Below are 26,528 nucleotides of genomic sequence, written 5' to 3'. Positions count from 1 at the left end.
ACCTTGCCTCTACAAAACCCAAGCACAGTCATCTGAGAAAGGTAGAGAAATACCTGACCAAGATAGTGTAAATTGGAATGATTTCCACAGAAACACCACCTAATCTTTACTGTCCTAAAGGGAAACTGTCATGTAGTTGATGCTCTAAGATTTACCAAGATAACAAATGACATAATTTACTAGACAGAGCAGACACTCAGCTTCTCAAAGCTAAAAGAACCCTTCTCCACACACACACTTCCAACTGAGAAATATAAACAGAAGCTGTTTGGATACAAAAACTTCTATTTATTCCATTATTTATGTGCTAAGACCTATTCCAGGCACTGTGTAGACAGAAAATACCATTGTATAAACAAATTTTACAAACTTAGCCATATTGGCTTGTTCTCCAGATGAAGAAAAATATTCCTGTCAAATTGAAAACTGTCGGAGAAATTTGTTTTTAAGATTATAGAGGGTTTCTTAGAATAAAATCATGTTCTTTCAACAACAAAATAAAAGTATATTTTCCAAAGTGTTTGGGGCTGTTTCAACTATATTAAAAAAAAAAAACCACAGCAAATGGCCATTTTCAGTAACAAAATACTGACTCTGCTCTCTACAAAGATAAAGATATGGGTAGATAACTGAAGCACGGTAACACATGAAGGAAACTGAGGAAACCTAAGGTACAATTTGTACTTCAAACTATGATTTCCTAAATTTTTTTATCAAATTCATTATTTGACTGCTCTTCTCTGGCAATTGATTAAACTGATCAGTCCTTGGCAAGACATAAAGGATAGCCCTTATTGTGGCCTGGGATTAATAACCTGTACAGGTTGATTCTTTCGAAACTGTCTCACACTTTTTCAGCATTAAGCTGTCCCATCTACTCTACTCTGCACCTAAAACCAGTTTACATAACTTCATAAAATGTGCAAATGGAGCAAGAATCATCTCTCAAATACCTGAGAACACTTCAGACTCCACATGGCACTGGAGAACTTCTGTGACCACGCACAAAAGGAACAAGATAAAAAGTGTAAACTTTAATCCTGAAAACCCTTATTCATTTCAGCAGACCCAGTGAAATTATTCAGCTGTTGGAGGGTGAGCATAAACACTGTCTGCAGTGAAGTTCTCAATCTTGCATGTCTTGGGTTTGCAATCTACAAATTTAATTGAGAAGGCCAGAGGTTCTCCAATATTAATATTAATACAAATAGTCTCACTGGGGAAATGGAGGGTTGGTTGCTGTCTTTTTTTCAACATCCTAAGATGCTGCTAAAACTACACTTCTGGCTGAATCCCAACAGAGCAGTTCAACAACTCTACAAAGGCCCATCTTTTGTTCAAATTTTTAAACCAGATATGGATAATCTGTCAATACTCAATATCAATGTATTAACCAGCCAGAATTACCTATTTAGGTACCCTAAAAAACTCCTAAATTAGTCACAACCATCTGAAAATACCTCACCAGCACTAATTCTGGTATTTGTTTCTGGAAACGTTTTATTATCAAATCACTAGTACTTGGATTTTTTTAATGCTTTAGGACTTTTGATGTAAATATTATGTGAGTATCCACCCTGTGTGCTGCTGTAAGACAAAACATTGCTTGTCTCAAAATCTCATCAGTAGATACTGAAGTACTTTAAAAAGATATTACCATTACACCTGTTCCATAGATGGAAAACAAAAACAGAAAGGTGAATTGACTTACCCTAATCCAACAGTAAAGCAAGAAAAACACTATTTGTTCCAACTCCACTATTCCTATCCAGCAGGTTGTACAGCATCTCTTAAATAGTACGTCCCAATAAAGTAGGACGATAAAACAATTTCAAAATACATTGAACAAGGAAATTAATTGTCACTTGCTCTAAATATGGGAGTTTTATGCTTCAATCTAAAATAGCAATCTTTATATAAATAAAAATTTTCATCCAAAATAATAATCCATCATTAATGCAATAGCAATGTACCATTCCATATAAAAGTCAACTCCAACAATAGTAAAAAAGCAAAACATTGTCCACTAACAGCAGCAATTGAATTCCTTTTCCTCCTCTTCCTTCTTATTAGTGCCGAATACAACTAGTGAGCTTTTAATACTTTTCAAGAAATGACAACTTAAAACCAAAAATCAATAAAATGTGTTGATCATTTCTGTTGTGAAAACAATTTGTAATAGCTGTGAATTACATTGCTGTTGGGTCTGTTATTTATCACTTCACCTTAAGTCCAAAAGTGTACATTCCATTCACAGGTTTAACCCGCACTGTTGCACAGTAATAGTGGACTCAGCCTCTGGAACAGGTATCTGATAATACCCTCTTAGAGCACTTGGCAAAGGAAAGTGTGGGATTATGATCCATAGAAATCTCAAAGTGTTTCCTAGCAAATGCACGAACATCTTAAAACTTGCAACACCACATGTCTCGACCGCGCTGAACTATTAGTTCCCTTGTAGACTTCTCAGAAAACAAGTGTTTCCTGCCCCTGTGTAGGGCAGGGAGGAAGAAAAACTCAAAACATTAAAATATTTTACTAAGGATGTTTCTAATGCATTGCCAAAACCACAAAACATTTTAACAACTACTACTAGAAAGCTGAACATACCTCATGTCCCCCAAATGTCTCTTCACTATCATAGTGAAAGTACTTTTCACTATTACAGGGAAATGATCCCTCTGTGCTGAAAATTAAACCTGACCTTTCTCCTTTCTGTTTCCTAAGCATTCAAATAGCCTAATTACTAATTAGTATCTCTGGTGGCTCTCTCGAAACCCAGTTCTATGTGCAAGCATGACAATTCTTCCCATATCCCTCTGAGCTGATCAGCATAATCTGAAGTTCTTCCCTGAAAAGCTCAGGGTAACACTGAACCCTCTCAACTCAAGGAAAATCAGAAATGTGGTCCAAGTCTCTCTGGCTGCAATCCAAACTACCCCAATATTTACCACCTAGAACACTAAGCTCTGATTTTATTTCCTACTTCATATGACCACCATTTTTGACATTAAAAAAAAAATCCTAAATACATATCATATCCATGCTTAAAAATAGGAATGCGATGCAATCCAAATAAATCAATATTGCTTCATTCTGCAAGAATCTAAAATTCATTCATTCAGAATAGTAGAATTTACCTGATTTTATGCTGTTACTTGCTAATGTAAAAATCTATTCTGGGTTCTGCTTTTGTTTTGTTAGAGTAGGAGGATTATTTTAATATGGAGAGGATTGATTTTGCTCCTGTATGCATGAGCTGCTGTTGATATTCCCAACCAGAAAGACTCCTTTCTAGAATTATCATCAATATATATTACAAGAGAGTGTTTACTTCCACTCCACCTCTGTTCTAAAAGCCTCCTCAGTGTTAATTCCCAGAGCAAGGCTACAGGTCTCCTGCTCAAAATTTCTCTTTAGATTTTCTAATCCTTTTCTCCTTAATCTCCATTATACGAGAGGAAATCCACATATGCATGGTCTGTGAGGAGCTAAGTAACTTTACCTCTCACCATAGTTACCACATCTGATTTAACCACTGGCTGCGGACATTGAATCATTGTCCTTTAAGATTTCAGGTTTTATTTGTGTATGCCTCGATGCATTCATCAAGCATAAAATCCTAAAACCAGGTTGATTTTAGTGCCATTAGTAGACAATCACGTTTCAGTTTATGTGACCATAAGATAACACACCATCCACCTCTGCTGTTTCTGCACTGTATGTGTTGTTTTCCAGGATCTCAGAAGGTAAAATGTTTAAATGTGTTACTACGACTGTTACTGAAAAGGTTTTCTGCCTAATTCAATTCCTTGAATGATTCTGAAACAATTTTACATTCAGATTTTTATTAGTGTGCCCAACTATCCTATTAGACTTTTTTGTTTCTCATGGTAACCAATTTTATTTGACTTAGCAGAAGCTGTTCAAATATTTAAAGGCACTCCGAGATGGCAGGAGTTTATGTAGGAGCATACATGCTGTGTCACAGATATTCCTTTCCTTGCTCTTTTTTTTTTTTCCCCCTTTCAGAAACAGTAGCAAAGAAATGAGATCTCAACCTGCCACACTGCACCGGGAAGGTGCTCACTTCATCTGTTTATGTAAATATTCAAGTTACAATGGGCACATTTCGAAATTACAGGCTCGGTAGGTAAAACAGATGCTTCTTACGTTCCTTCATATGCCCTGAATCCCTCCTGCCAGAATCGCCAGGCGCAACGCAAGAACTAAAGTATAAACATCTGCAACACCTCTCTGTTTTGTTAACATTCTTTCACATGTTTTCTTGCTAACTCCAAAAAGGCTCGACGGTGTTACAAAAAAAAATTAAAAAAGGAAAAAAATAAAAACCAAAACACACCAAACAGTGAAATTGGAAACATCTGCGAGATAGCGACGGAAAACGGAATGAAACATGAATAAACAAAAACATGGCGAAAGTGGCCTGGGGTTGTTACACTGTCAGATCATTTTTCCAAGCCCAACATCAAGGCTTTTGTTACAACCAAAGCGGTCATTTGCATGGAGAACCAACAGGGTTTCTTCTTCTTCAGCGTTTCCCCGGCCGTAACACACACAGACACACACACACACACAGAGAGAGCACACACACACCACTCGCTTCTCTCCGCGCACATCGAGGCAAAAACCTCCCCCCCGGCACACAAACAACGCGGCCAAAGGCGCTCCCAGCCCCGCCAGCGAACCCCGCAACGCCCCGCACACCCCACGCTTCGCCGCGGAGGCGTCATTTAGGCACAAAAACCAGCGACGAACCTTTGGAGCGCTGCCCCAGCCGGAGTTCTTCTCCCTCTCTCCCTCTGCTCTGCTGTTTCTGACAAGATCAGGCTGAGATTAACAAGTCCACGCTACTCTGCCAGCCCCGCTCCTCCGGCGGCTGCTCACGCCGGGGGCTCGCGATGGCACCAAACTTTGGGAAAGTTAAAAATGGAATGAATTAGAGCGACGTGCAGCACAATGGCAGGGAAGCAGGAAAACACTGCCTGGGCAATTATTGCAGCAGCACGCAGGGCACTGCTCTGTAGTCAAGGCTGTGTCAGCAGTTTCTTTCTAAACCCCCCCATTTTCAGGGGGATGTAACTCAGAAAGGGAAAAAAAATAAAAAATTGCTCACGGCCAAAAAAATTGCTCGCAGGTAAACGCCCCATCCCCTTTGCATTTTAAATCATCCATTTAGACCATTCAGAAAGTTACAGGAGTCTGTGCACTTTATCAGGAAGTCCCACACGCCTTTTTTAATGTAAATACAAATCTTTTTTAAATGAGATTTCACAAGATTTTGATCTACACTGTGAATCTCCCCTCCTTTTTTTTTTATAAAAGCAACTTAATAAATACCTTGACATCTGACACCCGGTTTGCACAAACATGGGATAATTTCTAAATAACTTCTACACACACATTGCCTAAAACGTACCAGATTGGTCTCAGGGATATGAAATTGCTCCCACAGCTGACCCAGCACAGCCTGTACCGAAGTCTTAACCCTGATGCATTCTGGTAACTTTGTAACCCCAATTGCTGAGTGCCTCCGCATTTTCCCCGGATAAGGAAAGTGTCCATATAATCATGCTAAAATAAGGAAACCAAGCGTTTGATCTGCATTTACTACATTACAACGATGCTCTAAACTGGCACATCAGGGCAATCTCTGCTGCTGTTGTTAATCGCAGGGTTTTGTTCGTGGGGGCTTTTCCTTTTGTTTGTTGGGTTTTTTTACACTCTTGGCAATTTCCTCTCAGATACAGAAATAAAAGCACCAACTTCTCCAGCCTTTTTACACAAGCAAGATACACCAATACACTTGTCAGTTATAAGTTTAAAGTTACAATAAAAAATGGAAAAAAAAAGAAAAAAGAAGAAAAAACACCAAAAAACACAAAGCAACAAACCACGAACTGTATAGCCACACTACTACTTGCTTTTAAAGTAAAAATACACCTTTATTGAAAAGACTGTGCAGCAGCCTAAGCGTGCTGGGCAAGAAAACCAAAGCATAAGTTTTGCCCCTTTTGACTGATATAGAACATCCTCTAAAAGTCCTAACACTTACTGAATTTATAATATTCATATAATCTATGGGAGTTGGAACTGGGTGATCTTTAAAGTCCCTTCCAACCCAAACCATTCCATGATTCCATGTATCTGAAGGTATGCAATATTAGTACAGGTCATCTCACATTTCTGCCTTGCAAGGACAGCTGCCTGGCATGTTGTGAAGACAAGCTGCTTTGATATTAACACCTTGCTCTGTCAAGTACACTGTGCACAGTAGTTGTTAAAAAAATACCAAAAATTCTCCCACAATTCAGAAGAAAAAATTAGCACAGATTGAAGGTGAAGGCCTAAGTATTTCACAAACATCCAAACTCACCAGAAGAATATAGTGAAAGCTCCAACTTCTCCATTACAAGATGGATAGCATAGCCACCACCCATCTGAGAGGTCCTCTGAACAGTGGGACAACCTGTGCTCCCACCTGATCCAGCACAGGACTTCACATCAGGGGCTTATGCCAATCTTGTCTCTGAAAACAAGGAATGATGGTGACACATACCCAATTCTGCCACCTGGCACCAGGATTGTAATGGCCACAAACACAAAAGAGAAGCAAGTGTAGTAAAATCTCAATCCACAGAGTTTTATTCAGCACATGGAAGCAGAGCCCTTAAGTTTCTGCTCTGCTCCACCAAATAACAGGCAGAGTGTTTATGATTTTGGAAGATACATAATTTGCATGCAGTGTTTAAAGGTAGACAGATGTTCTTCTCCAACCATCAATCTGGAGCAAAGCAGAAGGCCATTGGAAACAAATGAATAAGGTCCTCCTAAAGGTTTGGAGTATTCTGTGCACACATCTTAAGTTTAACTAATTGCTAATTCACAATAACAAGACACTAAATGAGGACAAACATTAACAGATTATGACTGAACAGGACAATGCCAAGAAATACAAAATGGAAGCTCATTTTTAATCTTCCTTTTATACCACCGGGGACAAGGAAAACTAAAAAAGATACAGTACAAAAACCTTCTTAGTAGATCAAAATTCGTACTTCCTGTTTAAGAATAAAGCAGTAGGATTTATAAGAACACTGAAAGCAAAGGTGTTTTGGTAATTAAGTTAAATTTAATAAAATTAAGACTCGGCTTTATAACTTTGTATGGTAGGTTAAGCAGAAGATGTATTAGCCTAATATTAAAGAATGAAGTACAACCTCTGTATATTAATAACCATACTCATGAATAACAATAACCATTAATATTTTGTTAAATTTAGCAGGAAACTACAGATTTTAACAACTTCAAAAGATCATTAGCTTAGCCCTTATCTCCACATTTATCATGCCAAGATTTACACTATAAATCAACAGTTGCGGCCTAAAGTTGAAAACATGCCAGAAATATGCATAGGTTGTATCAATATTTGCACATGGAGCCTTGAATATAAATTAGTTGACACTCAACACTTCAAGCTTCCTCTCTGAAGTTGCAATATTTAAAGGTTAAAGATTAGACATGCTCCCTCTTGTGTTAAACTAAGAATACACGAATACATGCTGTTTTCTCTGACATGATGGTTGCTTGGCCATCTGTTCCAGTAAGCAACCCCTTTAACTTTGGCTACTAATGTCTCACAAACCTTCACCAATAACCCTCCAGTTTAAAGACAGATACAGCCTGAGCACATGACCTGCATCCACAGACTATCTTTGTTACCCTAAATTAGTGACTGTGCTATCAGAAAGGACCATTAAGAGATTATATATAAACAAAATCTGTTGCAAATAAGTGTTTTGGACAAATACATACACAACTTCATAAATTAAATGGCAAGTCCCACTCCTTCAGTCCCTATAAACGTCACAGGCCTAAAGAGTTAAAGTATGCAAAGTTCAGTAACATCAATCATGTAGAATACTGAACAGCAAATTTCCTTCTAAATATTAGCTTACAGGATATTTAAGACAGACAGGAACAACAGGAATATTTTACAATGCCATATATTTATGTTTGTAAATACAGCAACAATGGAGCTAAGTTATCAATCCTCCACCTGACAAGCATTCCCTGCACAGAACCTTAATGGAGTCAAAATCCTCCTTACACAAATCCCCTTGCAGAATCTGGCCCCAGGATCGTGTCTAGACACGAATGTTAATTCCAGGTGTAACTAACACAAATGTTTTTACTAATACACATCTTAAACAAAGGCTTCACACCTGGTGTGGGCTTGGCAAGTTATGTTTGGGCATCTATTTGCTGATTATGGTCAGTACCAGGCTGAATGCTGGGGCAGCTATGAGTAAACATAAGTAAATAGTTGGCAGTCCAGAGCTGAAGAGATTTCAACACTTGGCTACATGACTTCACACATTTCCTTTCATTTACCACCAGCCCTTTGTGGTGGACAGATGCTCTCAGTGCAACGGGGTCTACGTACATCAGAATTAATGTCACCAAAGATTTTTAAGAATCATACTTGTTCAATCTGGCTTGCTCATTTCAAACCATGAAAGTTACACGTGTTTTACTCTTCCTAGGAGTATTTGTGCTAAATTTTTCTAACAGTTTTCTGTTAGAAAAGGAAAAATCAATACCGCGATGTTTAGAAAGGACAGGAAAAAAAAAATAAAAAAAACCCCACCAAACATTATTATTATTAATGGATATAGGTTTTGGGGTGCCTTTAAAGCCTTAGATTAGAGCAGCACACCACTTGAAGTGTATCTGCAAGGCAAGCACCTGCATCACAGAACTAAACTTTTGCCACGGACTTCAACAACAGAATAAAGTTTATATCACTGCATGTACAGTGTGTTTCCCCTTTGCTAATTACGCTGCAAATCTGACGTGCTCCAAGGTCTGACCAGGTGCTTTTTTTCACACTGAGGAGCCCAGAGAAGCTTCGCGTGGGTCCTGCGAGGGAGGAACCTCAACGCGCTGCCCTCCACGTGTTATCTAAAAAGCAGTTTTTACACCAACTGCCAGAGAGGACCGATACTCCAAAAGTGTCTGTATTCCCTCAGATGCACGAGTAGGAACAACCCGCAGGATCAGGATCCCTTTTTATTTCAATGGAAACACTCACGCGCGCCCGGCAGAGGAATCACCGCCCGCTCAACAACTGCACGGAGGTCACGCAAAACCTCCGGGATGCCCGCAGCTCCCGGGGGGAATCCAGCCGGGAATCCTGCTGTACTCAACAGCGGCGAGGGGAGCCCCGAACCCCGCACCTGTGGAGGCACCGCGGGGCTCACGGAGAGACCACGAGCCCCACGCAGCCGCCAGCCCTCCCCACACGCCGTCCCGCGCGGGGCTGCGGCGGGACCCGCCCCGCGCCTCCGCTCACCGGGGCGAAACTCCGCGCCGGCCCCCGGGGGGAAGCGGGGAGCCGGGGGAAAAAGGGGGGGACGCTCAGCGCTGCTGCCGCCGCTGCTTAAAAACCTCTTCCCGCCGCCGCCGCTGCGCCGGGTCCCGCTCGCTCCCTCCGCCCCGCGGAACTCGCGGGGGGCGGCCCCGCCCCGCCATGGACACACCGCCACGCACCGCCCGCCGCCCCGCCTCCACCCGCCGCCCATTCGCTGAGCCGCCTGCCCGTCAGCGCGAGACGCGACGCCGTTGGTTGGAGGAACTGCCCGTCAAGGTGCGCCCCGCCCCCTGGCCCCGCCCTGCCCCGCCCCGCGCGCCCCGGGGGGCGCTCAAACGGCCGCTTTAAGTCGCCGTCAAAATTTACTTTTAGGCCCCGCCCGCTGAGCCCCGATTGGGCGGTGGGGAATCGCCTCTGCGTCGCCACTGGCTGGCGGGGGTGTCCATAAACCTCCGAAGTCCCGCCCACCCCGATGCTGTCACCCCGCTCGATTTGTCCGCGCGCCCACGCGGCCCCGCCCATTCCTGGCGCCGGTTTGTCCAATCAGGCGCGGCTTCTCAAGCTCTGAGGAGAAACGTGTAGAAAGAGCGGCGCTCATTGGCCGGCGCCCCATCGCTCTTTCCCCGCCCTCTTGGAGCGTACCAAGGCCAAGTGGGAAAAGGGGGGGAGAAGGGGGCGGTGTTGGTTCGTCCCGATTCCATGAGGGCCGGGGCGGGGCGCGCGCCGTCTCCCGGCATGCCGCGCGCGCCGTAGGTAGCTCCCGCCGGGACGCGCTGGGAAGGAGGGCGGGAGGGAAAAGGGAGGGAGAGAAAAAGAGTGTGGGGGGGAGGGGGGGAAGGCGGCCGGTGCCCGATCCAAGATGGCGGTGCAGGAATCGGCCGCCCAGCTCTCAATGACCCTGAAGGTGCAGGAGTACCCCACTCTCAAGGTGGGTGCCGGGCCGCCCCCGGCGCGGGGTGGGGGGGAGCGCGATGCCGCCCTCAGCGTCCCGCCGGAGCAGCGCTGAGGGGGAGCCCCTTTCCTCTCATCTGCTTTCTGCTCGCCCTCAGGAGCCCCGGGATGGAGCTGGGGAGGGATTCCCAGCGCTCAGTTCCCGTCTTGTCCCCGTTTTCCCTCCGCTTTGACGCCCCGGCTGGTGCCGCTCCGGCTGCTGCTCTTCCCATCCCCCTCCGCTGAGGGAGAGGGACGTGCCTGGAATATGCGGCTCTCCCCGGTGTCTCCGTGCCCTGAGGGGACGGGGGAGGCCCCCGGGACACGCTGGGGACACAAAAAGAGCTGGCGGGCACCTGGGAGAGGGAGAAGTGAGGTGCTTGTGGTGGCGGGGCGGTGTGAGGGGGGAGCGGACTCGGGGCGAGCCGGGCTGGGGGAGAAGGTTTGGGGCGTGTGAGGGGAACATATTCCCTCAGGAACACCGGGGGCTGCCCGGAGTGCTCATCCCAGATGATTATCTGGATCTACGTGGCGTTGTTAGGAGACGTGCTGAAGGGGAGGCAGTGGAGGTGGTAGTAGAATATGGTTCCCTGGTCCCCTAAAGGTGGAGATGAGCTTGAAAATATAAAAAGGGACAAACGTGCTGGAAAAAAGGCTGGAGGCCTGTGGAGACGAATAAGCAAAATGCAGTTTGGCGAAAGCAGGGGAGTGCTCGCTGAGGTGCTGGGTCTGTCTGCAGGGTGGAGGTTTCCCAGGGCTGCATAGGTGGTCCTGGGCTTTAACCAGGTGTTGTAAAGCAGGTGAAGGACTCGGCGGTGACCTTAACGCTGAGTGCCTCGGGAGCTGTTGAACTGCAAGGATGATGCTCGTAGGAATCCACAGAAACCTTTGTCTGAAGTCTCGTGTTGTGTATAAAGCAGGTCTGCCACATAACAGCAGTGACTGTGGAAGGGAGCTGGGAGAAGGCTCTCTGGTGCAAAATGCTTGTTTAAACATCTCTAGCGTCAGTGTATCAACATTTTGTCGCCTATAGATGTTTATGCAAAGTCAACTTTGTTGTGCTGAGATCACGCTGCGCCTTCGCACACCGAGTATTGTGTGCTCTTTGCAGCGTTGGTCTTGCAGGCTTTCAAACCATGTTCTTCTCCTGCATGTCCTCCACCGCTCTCCCAGCTCCCTTCTACTCGGGTCCGAGAAGCAGAAGGACAAAGTGATGATTCCCGTTTTACATATGAAGTCTCCTCTCTGTCATCCAGAAGTACTTTAAAGCTGACAGCATCAGGCTTAAATTTTAAAATAGCTGTAAAGAGTTCTCTAGCACTTTCCACAGCCAGAAAAAATGTGAAGGCATTTAATGTTAAGAAGATCATTTTAAGACTGCATTTTAGATGTGTCCCAGTTGTTATCTCAGCTTTGCTTGCTACATTCCTGAAAAATTACTGGCAGTGAGGATCAGTGAGTTTTTGTTTTGCTGCTTGTGACTTAAGAGCAATTGTCAAGGTGCCAGCTATTTAAAAGGTAGAGAATATTTTGGACTAATTCTTTTATTTCCACAAGCATTCTTTTTCCAAAAAAATCTCAACAAAAATATACATAAGAGATTGGAATGTTGTTTGTAAAGTTACGAAGCTAAATAGTAAGAGGGTGAGACACTCTTCCACTGAAACTCCTAATTTCCCATTAAAGGTGGTGTTTATTGATTCTTCCCAGCACCCGTTCAACTTTTGGGTTGTTTCTGTAATCTTTAGCAACATTTTTCATTGTTTAAAAAACCTGTCAGAACAGTGTCTGCTGAAATCTTTTGAATGTGTCCTCTGAAATGTTCTTAGCTGTGAGTCATATATCAAAACATTTTGGTGGTGGAGGTGAAAAAGCAGCAGGGAGAAATGAGCACAAAGGCTAAAGTCTGCTGAAGTGAGTTGATATCAAATCCCATTTTATTCCTTAGGAGTCTAGTGCCCACAAGTTTCTGTGGGACTGAGGCTCTGGGAATTTTTTATTTCTGCTTTACTCAAATGCTGTGTAAAATGAATGTGTATCACTTTTATTTTTGTTCACCAACATAGTAGCTCAGATATTTTTCTTGGAACTCTGGACACTGGTGATTTTCCCTTATGTGAGTAAAATATAAAAGATTGCAGATTTGTATTTATATCCTTCCTGTTTCCTCCCTCTAGCTTCCTCATGCCAACATCACTAGATAATAGTTGTGTAATAGTTCTACATTTACAGTATGTTCCACAGAGTGCTTTTCATGTGAAAGAGTGCTTCAGCCTGCAGAGGGAAATCCCTGTTCCATAGCTAAATTGTGGCTGCTGCTGGAGTGGAAATGCTTCAGCCATTCTTCAGCGCATCAGCTGAGGGGAAGTAAACAGAGTTCTTCAGCTGAGTCTGGGGAAGTTGTTTTACTGTACAAAATAATACTTGAATATTCCTCCCTCCCCACTCCAGTCCCTTCTCAAGGACAAGAAGGTTGTCAGCTATTCTTCTACCAAAGTACTGTGGAATCCTTTTTTTTTTTTTTAAAAACCTACTGTAAGAGAATTCTGGTCTCAGATGAGAGGATGTAACATGAAAGCTGACAAGGAATGAATGTGAACATTGTTATCGTAGTTCTTTGCTGAAACACTAATAAACAAGTGATGACAGGAAGCTGGATAATTCATCCATATCTGTAGAAGTGTGAGTAATTATGAAACTGAACTGGCAAGCTCTATGGAGTAAGACCCCAAGAGTGGAAGATGGGAGACCCAAAAGCAGGGATGATCACTTGTGAAAATGTTCTTATTTGGGCTGTTTGTGGCAAACAGTTTAGGGTCAGCTGGATTGCAACTGCTTTAAGAAACAGCTGATCAACAGGAGAGCTGTAGAAACACAGGATACTTGAGCACCTTCTCAGAGCCACTCTTTGGCTTATTTTGTTGGCAGGGGAAATACTGACAGGAGATTCAAAAGGTACTGGTTTGTCATGGAAATAGAATATTTACCTGGCTGTTAGAGGGGAACATATAGGAGAATTGGATTATCTGAAGTGTGCATTGTTCCTATCCCAAGTCCACAGAGTAACTGAGGTTAGAACGGACCTCTGGAGACAGTCTGGTCCAGGCCCTCAAAGCAGGGTCAGCTGGAGCAGGTTGCTCAAAGCCATGTCCAGAGTGTTCTCAATTACCTCCTAAGATGGAGATTCCACCCTCTAGGGAAACTTATTCCCGTGTTTGACTGCTGTTGTGGTACTAAAAAAAATAGTAATCTTTTAGTTTACAAGGAATTTTCTGTGCTTCAATTTTTGCCCATTGCCTATTGTCCTTTTACTGGACACTGCTGAGAGTAGTCTGGCTCCATCTTCTTTACTCCCTCCATCAGGTAATGATACACATTGATTAAGGCTAGCCCTGAGTCTTTTCCAGTTAAACAATCCCAGATCTCTCGGCCCCTCTTCATATATCAGATGCTCCAATCTGTTAGTGGCCTTCTCTTTACTCATTCCGGTATGTCCAAGTTTCTCTTGTACTGGAGGCCCAGAACTGGACACAGCACTTTGAGTGGGTCTAACTCCTATTTAGAGTAGAGGGGAAGGGTCACCTTCCTTGACCCCCTGGCAGTGTTTCCTAACACAGCCCAGGGTGCTGTCGGTGGCCTTTGCTGCAAGGGCGTGTTGCTGTCATGGGCAACTTGCCCACCAGGACCCCAGGTTCTGTTCTGCAAAGCTGCTTTCCAGGCTGTGGGACTTCAGAATGTCCTAGTGCAAGTGGGTCTTTCTTCCCAAGTGTAGGACTTGGTATTTCCCTTTGTTGAATTTAATGAGGTTCTTGTTTGCCTGTTTCTCCAGCTTGTTGAAGTCCTTATGAATGGCATCACAGCCACCTGGCATATTAACAACTCCTCCCTCCCAGTTTTGTATCATCTGCAGACTGGAAGTGCACTCTGACCCATCATCCAGGTCACTAATGCAGATGTCAAACAGTTCAGGTCAACTTCTTTACCCACAGGAGCAGAAAAGGTGCAAGATTAATTTTTTGTGTAATTAGTTGCTCTACTTTATTTTTTCCGGTATTTATAAGCTTCACTATAAGTTGGTTTTGAACAAAACTTTGTACTTGGACATTATGAGTCAGAGTACTTTTGTCAAAACTTTGAGCATGTAGCAGGAAAAGTTCAGTGGAAGTGGTTCAAGCAGAACTTGAGAAGGACAGAAGTAACAGCTTGTAACATCTAGTTCACTGTAAGTACATCAATGTAAAAAATGTATATATAATGATGTTAGAACCATAGAATGCTTGGGGTTGGAAGGAACCCTAAATATGTAATTCTAACTGCCCTGCCATGGGCAGGGACACCTTCCACTAGACCAGGTTCCTCAGTGCACCATCCAACCTGGCCTTGAACGCTGCCAGGGATAGGGCATCCACAGCTTCTCTGGGCAACCTGTCCCAGTGTTTTACCACCCTCACAATAAAAAAAACTTCCTAACACGTAGCCTAAACCTGCCCTCTGTCAGTTTGAAGCCATTCCCCATCTTCCTATCACTACATCACTCTTGTCAAAAGTCTCTCTCCACTCCCTTCTAGCCCCCTTTCTAGATTGTTACCTGATTTGTGAAGTGCTTTTCAAGCAGAACGTTGACAAAATAAGCTAAACCTGGGTATTGGTAAGTCAACTCTGCACTAACTCATAGTGAACACTTACATCTTACACTAAATCCATCTTTAGACCAGGTGCTCTGACTCACCCAGTGTGCTGAATGTCCACACTGAATAATGCACTTCCTGTTTTGACACATGGTGTGTGTGTCAGCAAACAAGTGTGACATCTTTTGTACCACTCTTGTGCTTCTGCACTGGGCTCTGTTCTGAGAAACACCATGTTTTGAGAAAAATGTGATACTGTGGGACTTCAGAAGAAATTTGACGTTGTAAAGCAGCTGAAGTAGGAGTTGGCTCCCGTTGGTCTCTTGTCCACCGCTGCCCACTCAAAATATATTTTAAAATTATTAATGTGAGAAGAAGACACAGTAAAAGGCAGTCAGTAACAGTGTGGCCGTGAGCTAGAGCTGTTGCTTGGTTATCAGTACTCCATTGTGCCTGTAGGAAAATACTTGAGCAAAGATATTCTCAAACACCTCACAGAAGATCTCCTGTTAGTAGCTTCAAAGTGAACACTTAGCTGATGTTGCAATTCCCAGTTGCAGCATAGTTGAGTTGTGTTTTCATAGGACAGTAGCCTGTGATCTTGTGAGTGTGGTTTGTGCGTGTTTTCCGGTGTAGGAATAATGTGTTTGTACAGTAGCTGGCATGTTGGGGTCTTTAAATGTTGATATAAAGCAAGAATATTGGTGAAATGTTTGTTTCTTTGCATAGTGGATGTTTTTCAAGGCTTGGGAAACAGGAGTAAAGATAAACTTCAGATGTTTGTAATAGGAGGTAAAATGCTTCCCTGCTTGGAGTGATAGAAGTGGAGCTCTTGCTGGACGTTGTGGTTATCCAGTGTCAATTTTTATCTCCCTAAACATCTTCCCATTGTCCTTCAGTTCAGTAGTTCCTATGTTAATCAGCATAGGAGTGTGCCTTTGGGGCCCACAGATTTAGGGAAGTACTCTTTTGGCAGATGGGTATTTGCTATAACGGCAAAGATCCATCAGTCCTTGTAAAGTCAAAAACTGTGCTCTTTGTACACTTGGCCTGCCACAGCTCACAGCCTGGAGATGCACTGTATGGGAAGTGTTTGCTATCCCAGAATGTGAAATATGCTATATTACTTGATTACTTAGAATACATTATTGCCTTTTTAAATAAGGCAAGTTTTTGTGAAGATACCTTCCTTTTGATAGCCAGTAACTTAACTGCTTCACAACCTACTCTTGATTCACCTCAGCTTTTTTTTTGAGTGCTCTTGGATTAATGTGACTTGTAAACTAGTGAAAACTAAAGTAAGACGGATAATAAATTGAGTAGAACTTTGGTCATTCGTATATTCTGATGCAGGTCTCCTAATTTGAATCAATAATCCTTAATTATTTGTCTTAGGAGAAATGCTGTCACTTCAGCTGGACCAGGTTATTTTGGGAGCAATCTGATTGGACATGGGATCTCTAACCTAAAGGCTCCAGCCAGTACCATGGTGTCTGGACTGTGCAAACACACAGAAGGACGATGACCTCTTTCATTTAAAGAGGTGGTACTGTGATTAAAATGAACAAATATTTGGAGAAGAAAGGAGAATCAAAACAGATGAAGGGACTTTCTCAGGACACAAACGTGCTGTGTGACCTTAGCTGAGCAGCTCAGCTGCTTCTCTGGACAGGAAGCAATGCTTAGGTTCATGTTAGTACTCCAATATTTCTACTAAAAGAAGAAAAGAGAAGAAATTTGTTTTGAGGGCATGAGGCCTGGATGGCAGCTACAAACAAGTGCCTTGGAAAGGACTGGCCTCTGATGTCCCACGGGTGGCTCTAGACAGGGCTCTAAAATGGCTTCAACCTGCTTACATAAGGATGCAAGACAGTTTTCTGTAACTGTAAAATGACTTAATTTTCGTGTAGGAAGCCTTGTTCAAAAGTTCATAATGTATTCAGAAATAAGTTACTTGCAGTTTGTGTAAAAGGATAATATTTGGAAGGATTATGATTGCTTCTGTTGACTAAGTATGTGTGTAGCAGATGGATAGTCAAGATTTTTTGCTGCTAATTCTCTCCTGTATTGAAGTAGCAGCTTTGAATAATATAATGATACTTTCTTTCTAGACACAGCTGCTCTAGAATAGACAGTACTGTCTCCCTGAGTTGTAGAACTGACTTGTTTTTAACTAAGGCAAACTGCTAAGCTTTACACTTCAAAACCACTGAAACTGTTTTTAAAAAGAATTATTTTTTAAAAATCCAAATTACTTGCAACTGCATTTAGGCTTATGAAATTATTTTGTGTTGATCTATATATCTTCAAGAGTTTATATTAATGCTTTCACCTAATTAAACCTAAATCTAGACATTATTATAAGCCACTCATTACTGAAATATACTTCTTCTCCTTTTTGTAACTTTATTTTCCTTTTCTGATTTTGCCTAGAACAAAGAAAAACGTATTATTATTTCAAGGAATTGATAAGAGCTACTCATCAGAAGAATTCACTCTGTGAATAAGTGGTGATATCATTTACATTTTGGATGAGTTCAGTGCCAAATAATGATGCTGACTCTGTTCTGAAATAATCCAAGAATTTTAGAGGAAAAAATGAAGTGTATAAAAATACAGAATTTCAGTAATTCTGCATGGAAATGCTTAATGGTTACTGGTTTGAGGGAAAATTTTCAGTAGTTCATTGTGTACTACCTCATTTTTCAAATGGCATCATGTCTAATAGATGTCCTCTACTTCTGTGTTTTTGAAGGTGAACGTAGTGATCTACTCTAGTCCCAAGGAAACAGCTTAATGCTCAAAGGTGTTTCTTGCAGGGTTTACTTTTCCTCTTGTTACTGTTTGTTTATTAAAACTCTTCTGGAGATGCTTATTTTCTCCATGTTGCCATTTTTCCCCTTTTTTCTTTCCCAAAGTAGAACTTAGTTGTCTTTGCTTCTAGTTTTTTTGAAAGGCAACTTCCTCCCTGCACTTCTCTTTCTGCTCCCTACCTGTCTGTGGCTTTCAAGTAAGGGCACAATACATGGCATTTGAAAAAGCTTATTTATACCTCAGAAAGTCTTCAACTGAATTGTCTTGGAGACCTGTAGATTCATACAAATCTCTGGTGCTTTTCAGGTGTTATAAGCTAACACAATTGAGGAGAGGAAGCACATCATTTTTCTGACCCTTGAAAGGAGAGCATAGTTCTGTAATGGTTCCCCCCACCTAATCTGGTAGGACTCTTTTATTTTATATTTCTTGAAACTTTTTTTTTTCTTCCCACTAGTTATGTGACTTCATGTACTTGATAACATTTTTCCGATTCCTCCTGCCCATGACTGAGTTAATTTGAAAATATACACAATGTAGGTATTTGTGTCTTGTAAAAATCACATTTTATGTGGGAAAGAGTTGCTTTCAGCCAGGAGACTGTGACATTGAGGAAGGATGATTCACACAGACATCTGTAAAGTCAGGATATACAGTTAAAAGTTCCCTGCGTATGAGTTGGTGCTGTAAAGCTAGACCCAATTAACTTCTTTCTTTCAAATGCAGAAGGAAAGTGGATGTTCTTTTACAGAACTGCAAACTTGTGTAAAAGATGCTTGTTTCTGTTGTCTACACTGTCTTCTGTGAAATCAGTTTTTAGAAAATAAACCTTTGAAAATTCATGTTAACAGGACTCTGGGAAATGGTCTTACTTTCACCACCAAATAATTCTTCCTTCAGTAGTGATGACTTTTTTGAAGTCTCACTTTTACTCTGTAATTGCCAACAATCAAGTGATACTATAAAAACTGATTTTTACTTTTTTCTGCTGCATCTGAACTAGTTTCCGATGTGTGGTCACTGTGAGGTAGAAACTCCTTTTGATTAATGTTGTGGTCTGAAAGAGATTGACTGGGTTGTAGTTTCCATTTTTATTTGGAGATTTTTAGGTTTGAATCTGCATAAGTAAAGAAGGAAATTAGACTGTTGTAGTATGTGACCTAAAGGTCTAATGTAAGGCTACAGCCTTGTGGGAGGTTAAGGGCTTACACTTTTGCAAAACTTTAATCATGAAAGAAACGTGTGTAGTTCAGTCTTTCAATATTGCTCTGCACCAGTTGGAAAAACTTGTGGGCAGCATCAAGCTGATATTTGAAGTTTCACACAGTGGCCATTACACTTTGGCCTAACGTCCTCCACCTCTAAAAGGAGTAGAAATGCAGAATGTAACACTTTTTATAAAAAGTTTATTTGGCTTGAGAAATAAGCCTGTGTCCAGTCCTCCCCCTAATTCTCTGGAAACCCTCTGATAAATGCTGAAGTAGTCTGAGGATTTTGTTGGATAGCTGTGAAAGAAAGACGAGGTAGAAGACTGTTTCAGTGCTGCTGCTTTCTTAAGTAAAATTCTAGTGAGATTCTTAATATATGTAATTGATTTTTCCCTTGCAGCCAGTGGCTTCTTGATGCAGAAATACTATCCTTACTAATCAAATATAGAATAATGTACATCAGTTAAATGTGACTTTTGAAAAGGGCATGCCATGTAAAAATTTTTTAAATATTAAAGGAGGTGGTGAGGTGGATTTGGTTGATAGTTCATTCGCATTACTGAGTGTTTTTTGGAGATAAGCCTTACCAGGAACTCTTACAAGAAAGAACACGGAAGTCCTTATGTGGGAAGTGCCTTACGTGGTACTGGGCAAGATAAGAAACAAACATCAAGATTTGGTAGCCAAGCTCTGTAATGGTGGAAGGTTGGTGTTAGAGTTCTGCTGGCATCTCTGCCAGTGTGGCTGGTATTCAACTGATTGAGCAGCCTGGAAAAGAGAGAGAGAGAGTGTGCTGAGATGGAACAGTTTCCTTGATGATACTGAGATAATCAAGGTATTACAGATTTAGCCCAAGTGTGAAGCATTCGAGAAGAAGAATGAGAGACTAAATGGGTGTTAAAAATAGATTAAATTCAATATAGGCAAGTGTGGTGTGATACAGTTTTTAGGTGCGGTGGAAAGAAAATTAATCCCAGTCTTTTATATATATATATATAAAATAACTGAGTCGGAAATGATCATCATTGCTCAATGGGATCTTGAGGTTGTAGTGAATGTTTCCTGTGAGTGGTTGGGTTAATGTAGACAAACATGGGACAGAAGTGTTGGGAAAGGGAAGACTGGAGAACCTCATTAAATAGCAATGAAAATCCATGGCTGCTGCTTCTCTCAAGAAGTATGAGTTACTCTTATTTTCTGCCTTCCCTCATCCTGAAATAGGATGTATTAGAACTGGAAAATGTCTAGAGGAGGGCAAGAATGATTAGAGATATGGAATGTCTGTCTTCAAAGAATAGTTTAGAAAGAACCTCTTCAATCTCAAGATACACGAGATGTGGGAGAAAGTGTGTTCCCTTTTTTGCTTCCAAAACAAGAACAAAAGAGTTTCAAATTAGGCTGGTTGTTGACAAGTCAAAACCAAAGAGTATTTCTTCACACACTGTGAGGCAGTGAAACATCTCACCACAGGATGTTGCAGTGCTAAAAGTCGGGTCAACAGCAACCAGCAGAGTTCATGGGTAAGAAACGCTCTGTGGTGTTTCTACTATTAAATGCCCATCTCTGGCTCAAGAAAAGATAGTGACAGAGGAGGACTTTTGGTCTTTCCCAATATGACCATTCAGTTCTTCATATGGAAATGTATTTGGGGTTTAAATTAGCAGTGGAGATCTATAATTCAGTCCCTTTAGAGATGAAGTAATAAGATTAAGGTAAGAAAGTACCCCTGCAGACAGTGTAAGTCAGGCTTCTGCTTGAATCTGGGCTAACCTCAAAGCTAATCTGAGTTGCTCAGGGCCCTGCCTCATTCTGAAAGTTTTGAAGGGTGGAGATTCCATCCTTACCATCTGCTGTTCCAGTGCTTACCAATTCTCCTGGCTGAAATATTTGTTTCTTTATGTCCAACTGGAATTTTCTTCAGTGCCAGCTGTCAACTGCCTCCTTCCCTTTTCCTCTGTAACTCAGAGAAGTCTGGCTGACTCTTATCTATGACCTTCACCTTTAGGTAGTAGAAAGCTTCTATCAGCTCCCAACTCCCTGTAGCCTTCCCTTCTGTGAGTAAAACAAGCCTGCCCCTTTCAGCTTCTCTTGGATTTGTATCCTCCAAGCAGCTTGCTGTTGTGGTGGCAGCCTTCTGGACTCCTTCCAGTTTGTCAGCATCTCTTCTTTAATAGGAGGGGGAAGTGACCTGAAAACCAGACTCAGTATTCCAGATGAGTCTGCAGGAGTGCTGAGCATAAACAATCACTCCTCTCAGCCCACTGCCTTTAGTCTTGCCAGTGCAGCCTGGGATGTGGTGACCTTTCATTGCCACAAGAGTCTGTAGCTGGTTCATGTCCAACCTGCTGTCCATCAGAACCTCTGCACCTTTTGCTGCAGAGGTGATCCTCACCGGTTACTCCACAGTGTGTGCTAAAGGCTGGGGTGGTTTTGTGCCAGGTGCAGGGCCCTGGTTTTTCCTTTGGTTGCATTTCATAGAATTCTTGGTGTGTTTCTCCAGCTCGTTGTTCCTTCTGAATGGCAGCTCTGCCACCCAGTGTTGCCAAGCTCTCCGCTCACTCTGTGAGCTTTCTGATTGTGTGTTCCATAGTGCCGATGGGTGAAGATGACACGTGTATGTTGGAGCTGATAACATTCCTTGGGAATCAAGCAGCAATTATAATTGGCCACCAGGAAGCTTTTGAACCGCTGACCATTATTCTTTGAGCTTGGCTCTCCAGTCAGTCCCTAACCTGTCTTGTATTCCAGCCATTCAGTCCACATTTCCCCAGTTTGGCTACAAGGGTGTGAAAAACCTCACTAATATTGTTATTAAGGGCTGCCAGTGCACTCCTGCCATTCAGAGATAGTCCATCACTGAAAGCAGTGTTGTCCAGCTTGATTTGGTTATGGCAAATCTGGGCTGGTTATTCCTAGTCACCTTTATAAGCTTGGAAATGGTTTCCATATGATTTTTTTGTTTTAATCTAACTTCCCCAAGAACTGAGATGAGGCAGACCAGCCTGTAGTTTCCATGATCTTCTGGGTTCTCTTTTTGGAGTAGAGGTAGGAAGCTTGCCCTTTTCAGTCCCTGACAACCTCCCTTGTGCACCATGACATTCCAGCAATGGTAGCAGCTTCACAGTGTCATCTGTGAGCTCCCTCCCTTCTGCTCCCATCTGCCTGTGTGTCTTCAGCTTGCTTTGGACCTCCTGTGTGAATAGTACCTCTCTCCCCAGACTCAGTTGCTCATAGATGATCAGGAAGGCTCAGGAGAAGACCTTACCAGTAAAGACAGGGCATTTAGAACTAAGACTTTCTGTTCTCCTTTGTTGCTGAGTCACAAACTCAATTCTGTAGATGCTTTTCTTCATCTTTCTTATGCTACTCCTGTTTCTATAGAGCCCTTGTAGTTACAGTTACTTATTTGAACTCTAGATGAATAAAGTGGACGTGTAGGTTGGCTCTGATGGTAATGAGTGCTGGATTTCTAGCTGTGACTCTTTTTCCTCCGTTGTGGTTGGAGGACCACAACACCTCTGCAAAGAAGACCTTGCCACAGTTCGTGTTTGTTCTGTTACGTTGTACTCTCCCCCAAGCAGAGCCCTTGGGCAGTGTATGTATCCAATTTGTTTGGAAACCACAGGTGCTTAATGAGTGAGTGACTGTGTCAGTTGGAGAAGCTGTGAATGTGCAACAAAGCAAAAACTTCGCTACATTCTCGAAATGCCATTAGCTGCATAATGGAATTCAAGGTGCTAAAAGGAGCCTGAGTCCAGTCTGAATGTCTGACTTCCACCAACATAAATGCCAATGAGGAGCAAAGCCTTTTAAGCTTTGATCACTATAATTAATGAACTTCTATGAGGGGAAAAGGATTTGCATTCTCCTCTCCCTTTCGGTATTTTTAAAAACTATAGATGGTATGTTCTCTTTGCAAGTTTTGTAAAGCCAGTGTTCTGTGAGCCTGTAGAGATAAGCAAGAGCTGGGGTGAGAGTGTGATCAGCTGCTGTTTCTATATATTTGATTTATGGATGGAGTACTAAGTATGTGCACATAGATACATTTAGAAAACCTTGAAAAGAAAAATGAAGAATCTCATTAAAATTTTGATAATGAATGTGAAAATAATATGCATTGTAGGATGCTGTGTAACAGATTGGCTGGTTTAGAATCACAGAATGGTTTGGTTTGGAGGGACCTTATAGATAATATAGTTCCAACCTCCCTGCCATGTCTATTAGACCAGATTGCTCAAAGCGCCATCCAGCCTGGTCTTGAACACTTCCAGGGATGTGGCATCCACAACTTCGCTGGGCAACCTGTTCCAGTGCTTCACCACCCTCACAGTAAAGAATTTCTTCCTAGTATTTAATCTAAACCTGCCCTCTGTCAGTTTAAAGCCACTCTCCCTTGTCCTGTCACTCCATGCCCTTGTCAAAAGCCCCACTCCAGCTCTCCTGTAGCCCCTTTAGACACTGGAAGGTGCTAGAAGGTCTCCATGGAGCTTTCTCTGCTCCAGGCTGAGTAGCCCCAGCTCTCTCAGCCTGTTTTTATTGGAGAGGTGCTCCAGCCCTCTGATCACTTTGTGGCCTCCTCTGGACTTGCTCCAAAATGTCCATGTCTTTCGCACGTTTGGGGCTCCAGAGCTGGATGCAGCTGGATGCTGGTGGGGCTTCATGAGGGCAGAAAAGGGGGGGGAAGTTGCCTCCCTTGACCTGCTGGTCATGCTTGTCTTGATGCAGCTCAGGATGCAGTTGGCTTCATATTGTTTTTATTTTGTTAAATATTTATTTTCAGACTGATAATTAACACTTGAGAAGTGTACACAGTTTGCTAACCATCAGGTTACAATATATGTGAGCACTTAATGCTGGCTTTTTCCCCCCTAGTTTTAATATGTATTCAAAAAACTCAAGAAAATGGAATCACTTAGTGATTATTGAAAACTGTATTTTAATGAAAACATATTTAGTATTAAATTCACTATATTTAAGGGTATTTCAAGTTACATTTGATGTAGCTTATGAAAAGTTTGCCTACAGTTGCCCAATTTGAACAATTTTAGCCACTCCATTATTTTAGAACTTTCAATCTTGGTTTGGTACCTTATTAGCATTCATGGGCTTTTGAGGCTGAAGGCCAGGCAGTAAACATCACAGTTGAGTGTGTGCTAAAAAACTGCCTCAGACATCCTGAGCTCTGCAGCTTTCTACTCCCTGCACTCCACAACCAACGTGTGGTTCTCAGGGCAGTCTTTCCTCCTCTTGCACCAGTTCAAGCTTGTAGATCCAGAAGGATCCTCTCCTAAATCTTGTCTCCACAGCTAGAGGTTGCTGGAGCATGTTCTGGGAGAGCACACCAGTTTTCTGGCTTTCTAAAACCACAGTGAAGTAACTCCTGAAAAGAAGAAAATATCAGGTTAATCAGTTTTCTCTGCCTCTCTGTTGGCATTTAGCACCTGGAAGCAGACACAGTACATTTGCAGAAGCCTCCAGCCAAGTAGACTTTCCTTCATATCACAGCAAAATTCTGATCTTGGAAAAACTTATGTTACTGTAATTTTACCCCTTGTGTAGGCTATTCTAACTTCAGTCAAATTCCTTTTCGCTAGATTTAAGTTTGACCTGGTTTAGTACATGCTGAAGTTGAATAATGTGTCTGCAGCTGTGGAAGCTGATGAACAAAAGGAGCAGAATCTGTTTAGTGACACTGGATTTAAATGTGCTGCCCACTAGTATTTTACAACTCTCCTTTGTATCCTCTTGTGTGTTCATGGTATGAGCCAGCTGGGTGTGGTTTTTCAAGCTCTAACGAGTCAGACAAGTTGGTATTGTGCTTATACAGAACACGTTCTGGTCAGTACTTGCTGCTTTATTTCAAATTTTTTTGATGTTTAGTAACTCATTCTTTTTTCCTTAAGGTAATGCTTCCCTAAGTAGAGTTCTGTAGGTCACTTTTCCCCCTAAAGACTGTAATTCAGATTCAGTCACAGAATGGTACTGGCAGGAAAGATTGAAGGTCTCTAACAGGCTTATGGTAACTAGTGATATTTAAATTTTGCACCTGTCTCTTGATCCAAAAAGTTTGGTGTTCGCTGTTTTCTAAACAGGAACTGAAAATTAAAGTGAACCAAAATTAAGAATTTTTAGAATTGCATTGTCCAGAAAACTTTATGTTCTCCTTCCATTTACTTTCATTATTGGAGGGAAAAAATGAACTTATTGGTACATAGCCTGTAACTTTTGAAGAGTTCTACAGTAAAGCAAACCAGTACTGGGCAGCAGAATCTTTTGGAGCCTTGGAACTGTAGGAGTAACAAAAGAACCAGTGGATCAAGATGCAAAGTAGAGATAAAATGCTTTCTCTGAAAGGAATGTAGCAGTTGCAATTTCTAAATTTTGGCATTCATAGAATCTAGTCCTGTAAAGTGAGTGTGAAAGCTGTACCTGGGGACGATTTACAAATATTCTCTTAAAAACTGATGACTCTGTAGAAAGAAACAAGTGCTTGTGCAAATTATGAAAAGCTGTGGTAAAGAGTATTTACTGCCAGCTTCAGTTATGCAAATAATTTCATTGTACCTTTCGTTTCCCTTGTTATTGGTACACTAAGTTTATGTTTTGCAATATGTTTTTTATTTACTTCTCAGAGTATATGGTGGAGCAGTTCAACTCACAGCCTCTTCCACACAGGATAGTCAGATTATTTTTAGGGTAGAGAGGAAAAAAAGAAAACAATATTCAAAAACCTATTGCACCTAGATGCATTCTAAATGATATATAATGATGCCAGCTGAAAATGAAAGTTCAATTGTTCTAAATGTCATATGAACACAAACTGTGCCAGAAATCTGCACGCTAAAGAGACGGAGCACAGGAAACTGGAGCTGTTATTGCTCTTGCAATAGGAACTGCAGATAAGGAACTAGGGAAAAGGGAGATTAAACATGGACATTTTTTCAAACTGACTAGATCTGTGTCCTGCTCAAAAATTAACAAAAGCACTTTCTGTACTCAAAAAGTAGTAGCTTTTGCAGGTTTTGATCGATGTAGCTTTGCAGTGTGGCATGGAAAGCTGATTAACAAAATACTTGCAGAAATGTTCTTCAGTGAACAGTAAGAAAAATGCAGGGGGAGGAAAGCGAAAAAGTTGTCTTAATGCTGTCTGGCATCAAGTCTTGGAAATAAGTTTCCATGTTCAAAAGCTTGAGATGTCAAAATAATGGCCCCCCCAAAACATCCCTTCTGTCTATGAGGCTCTAAAATGTTTCATACTTTTTATGAAATGGAGGAATGAGAGTTGTAGATGGAATAAAAGATGGTTATATAGGCAACTAAGTAGGCGTTGAAGCCTGTTAATTGTGATGGTTTATGTGGTTTGAGTTTTGGGTGGGTGTAATGCTGGGATTTTAGGGCGAGATGTATAAGGAAAATAATTGTTTTAGCTTGATGCTTCCTGTGCTAAAGGCTTGTTCTGACATTTGTTTAGTTGTTAGTTTGAGATGCCAAAAACCATTAAATAGATCATTTCAGTGTTCCTGAGAGGAAGAAGAGAGCCCTTTCATATCTTAT

At 42.0% G+C, this 26,528-nt stretch overlaps 2 protein-coding genes across 10 annotated transcripts in view; one reads left to right on the top strand and one right to left on the bottom strand.

Annotated features, from left to right (window-relative positions):
* The window catches only part of CTBP1 (C-terminal binding protein 1), a 243,836-nt gene extending 234,394 nt beyond the window's left edge, over positions 1-9,442 (bottom strand). Inside the window, exon 1 of one of the 4 annotated variants that reach the window (XM_027699938.1) lies at positions 9,377-9,442. The gene's annotated coding sequence lies outside the window, so the exon portion shown is untranslated. Of the gene's footprint in view, positions 1-4,779; positions 4,875-9,115; positions 9,195-9,376 lie in introns of those variants that run through there. The other 3 variants (XM_027699940.1, XM_027699937.1, XM_027699939.1) reach the window with 3 other exon arrangements.
* Positions 9,443-10,064: 622 nt separating this feature from the next.
* MAEA (macrophage erythroblast attacher) overlaps positions 10,065-26,528 on the top strand; it is a 50,890-nt gene continuing 34,426 nt past the window's right edge. For 2 of the 6 annotated variants that reach the window (XM_027699867.1, XM_027699866.1), the window contains exon 1: positions 10,194-10,322. In XM_027699867.1, the coding sequence (XP_027555668.1) occupies positions 10,254-10,322 (69 nt within the window). In that variant the 5' untranslated portion in view covers positions 10,194-10,253. Of the gene's footprint in view, positions 10,148-10,193; positions 10,323-18,072; positions 18,171-19,731; positions 19,810-26,528 lie in introns of those variants that run through there. The other 4 variants (XM_027699868.1, XM_027699869.1, XM_027699870.1 and 1 more) reach the window with 4 other exon arrangements.

The sequence above is a fragment of the Neopelma chrysocephalum genome, unplaced genomic scaffold (assembly GCF_003984885.1).
Source record: "Neopelma chrysocephalum unplaced genomic scaffold, ASM398488v2 Primary Assembly neopelma1_142, whole genome shotgun sequence".
Taxonomy (NCBI): Eukaryota; Metazoa; Chordata; class Aves; order Passeriformes; family Pipridae; genus Neopelma; species Neopelma chrysocephalum.
Note: the sequence above shows the minus strand (reverse complement) of the source record. Positions and strands in the feature narration are given on the sequence as shown.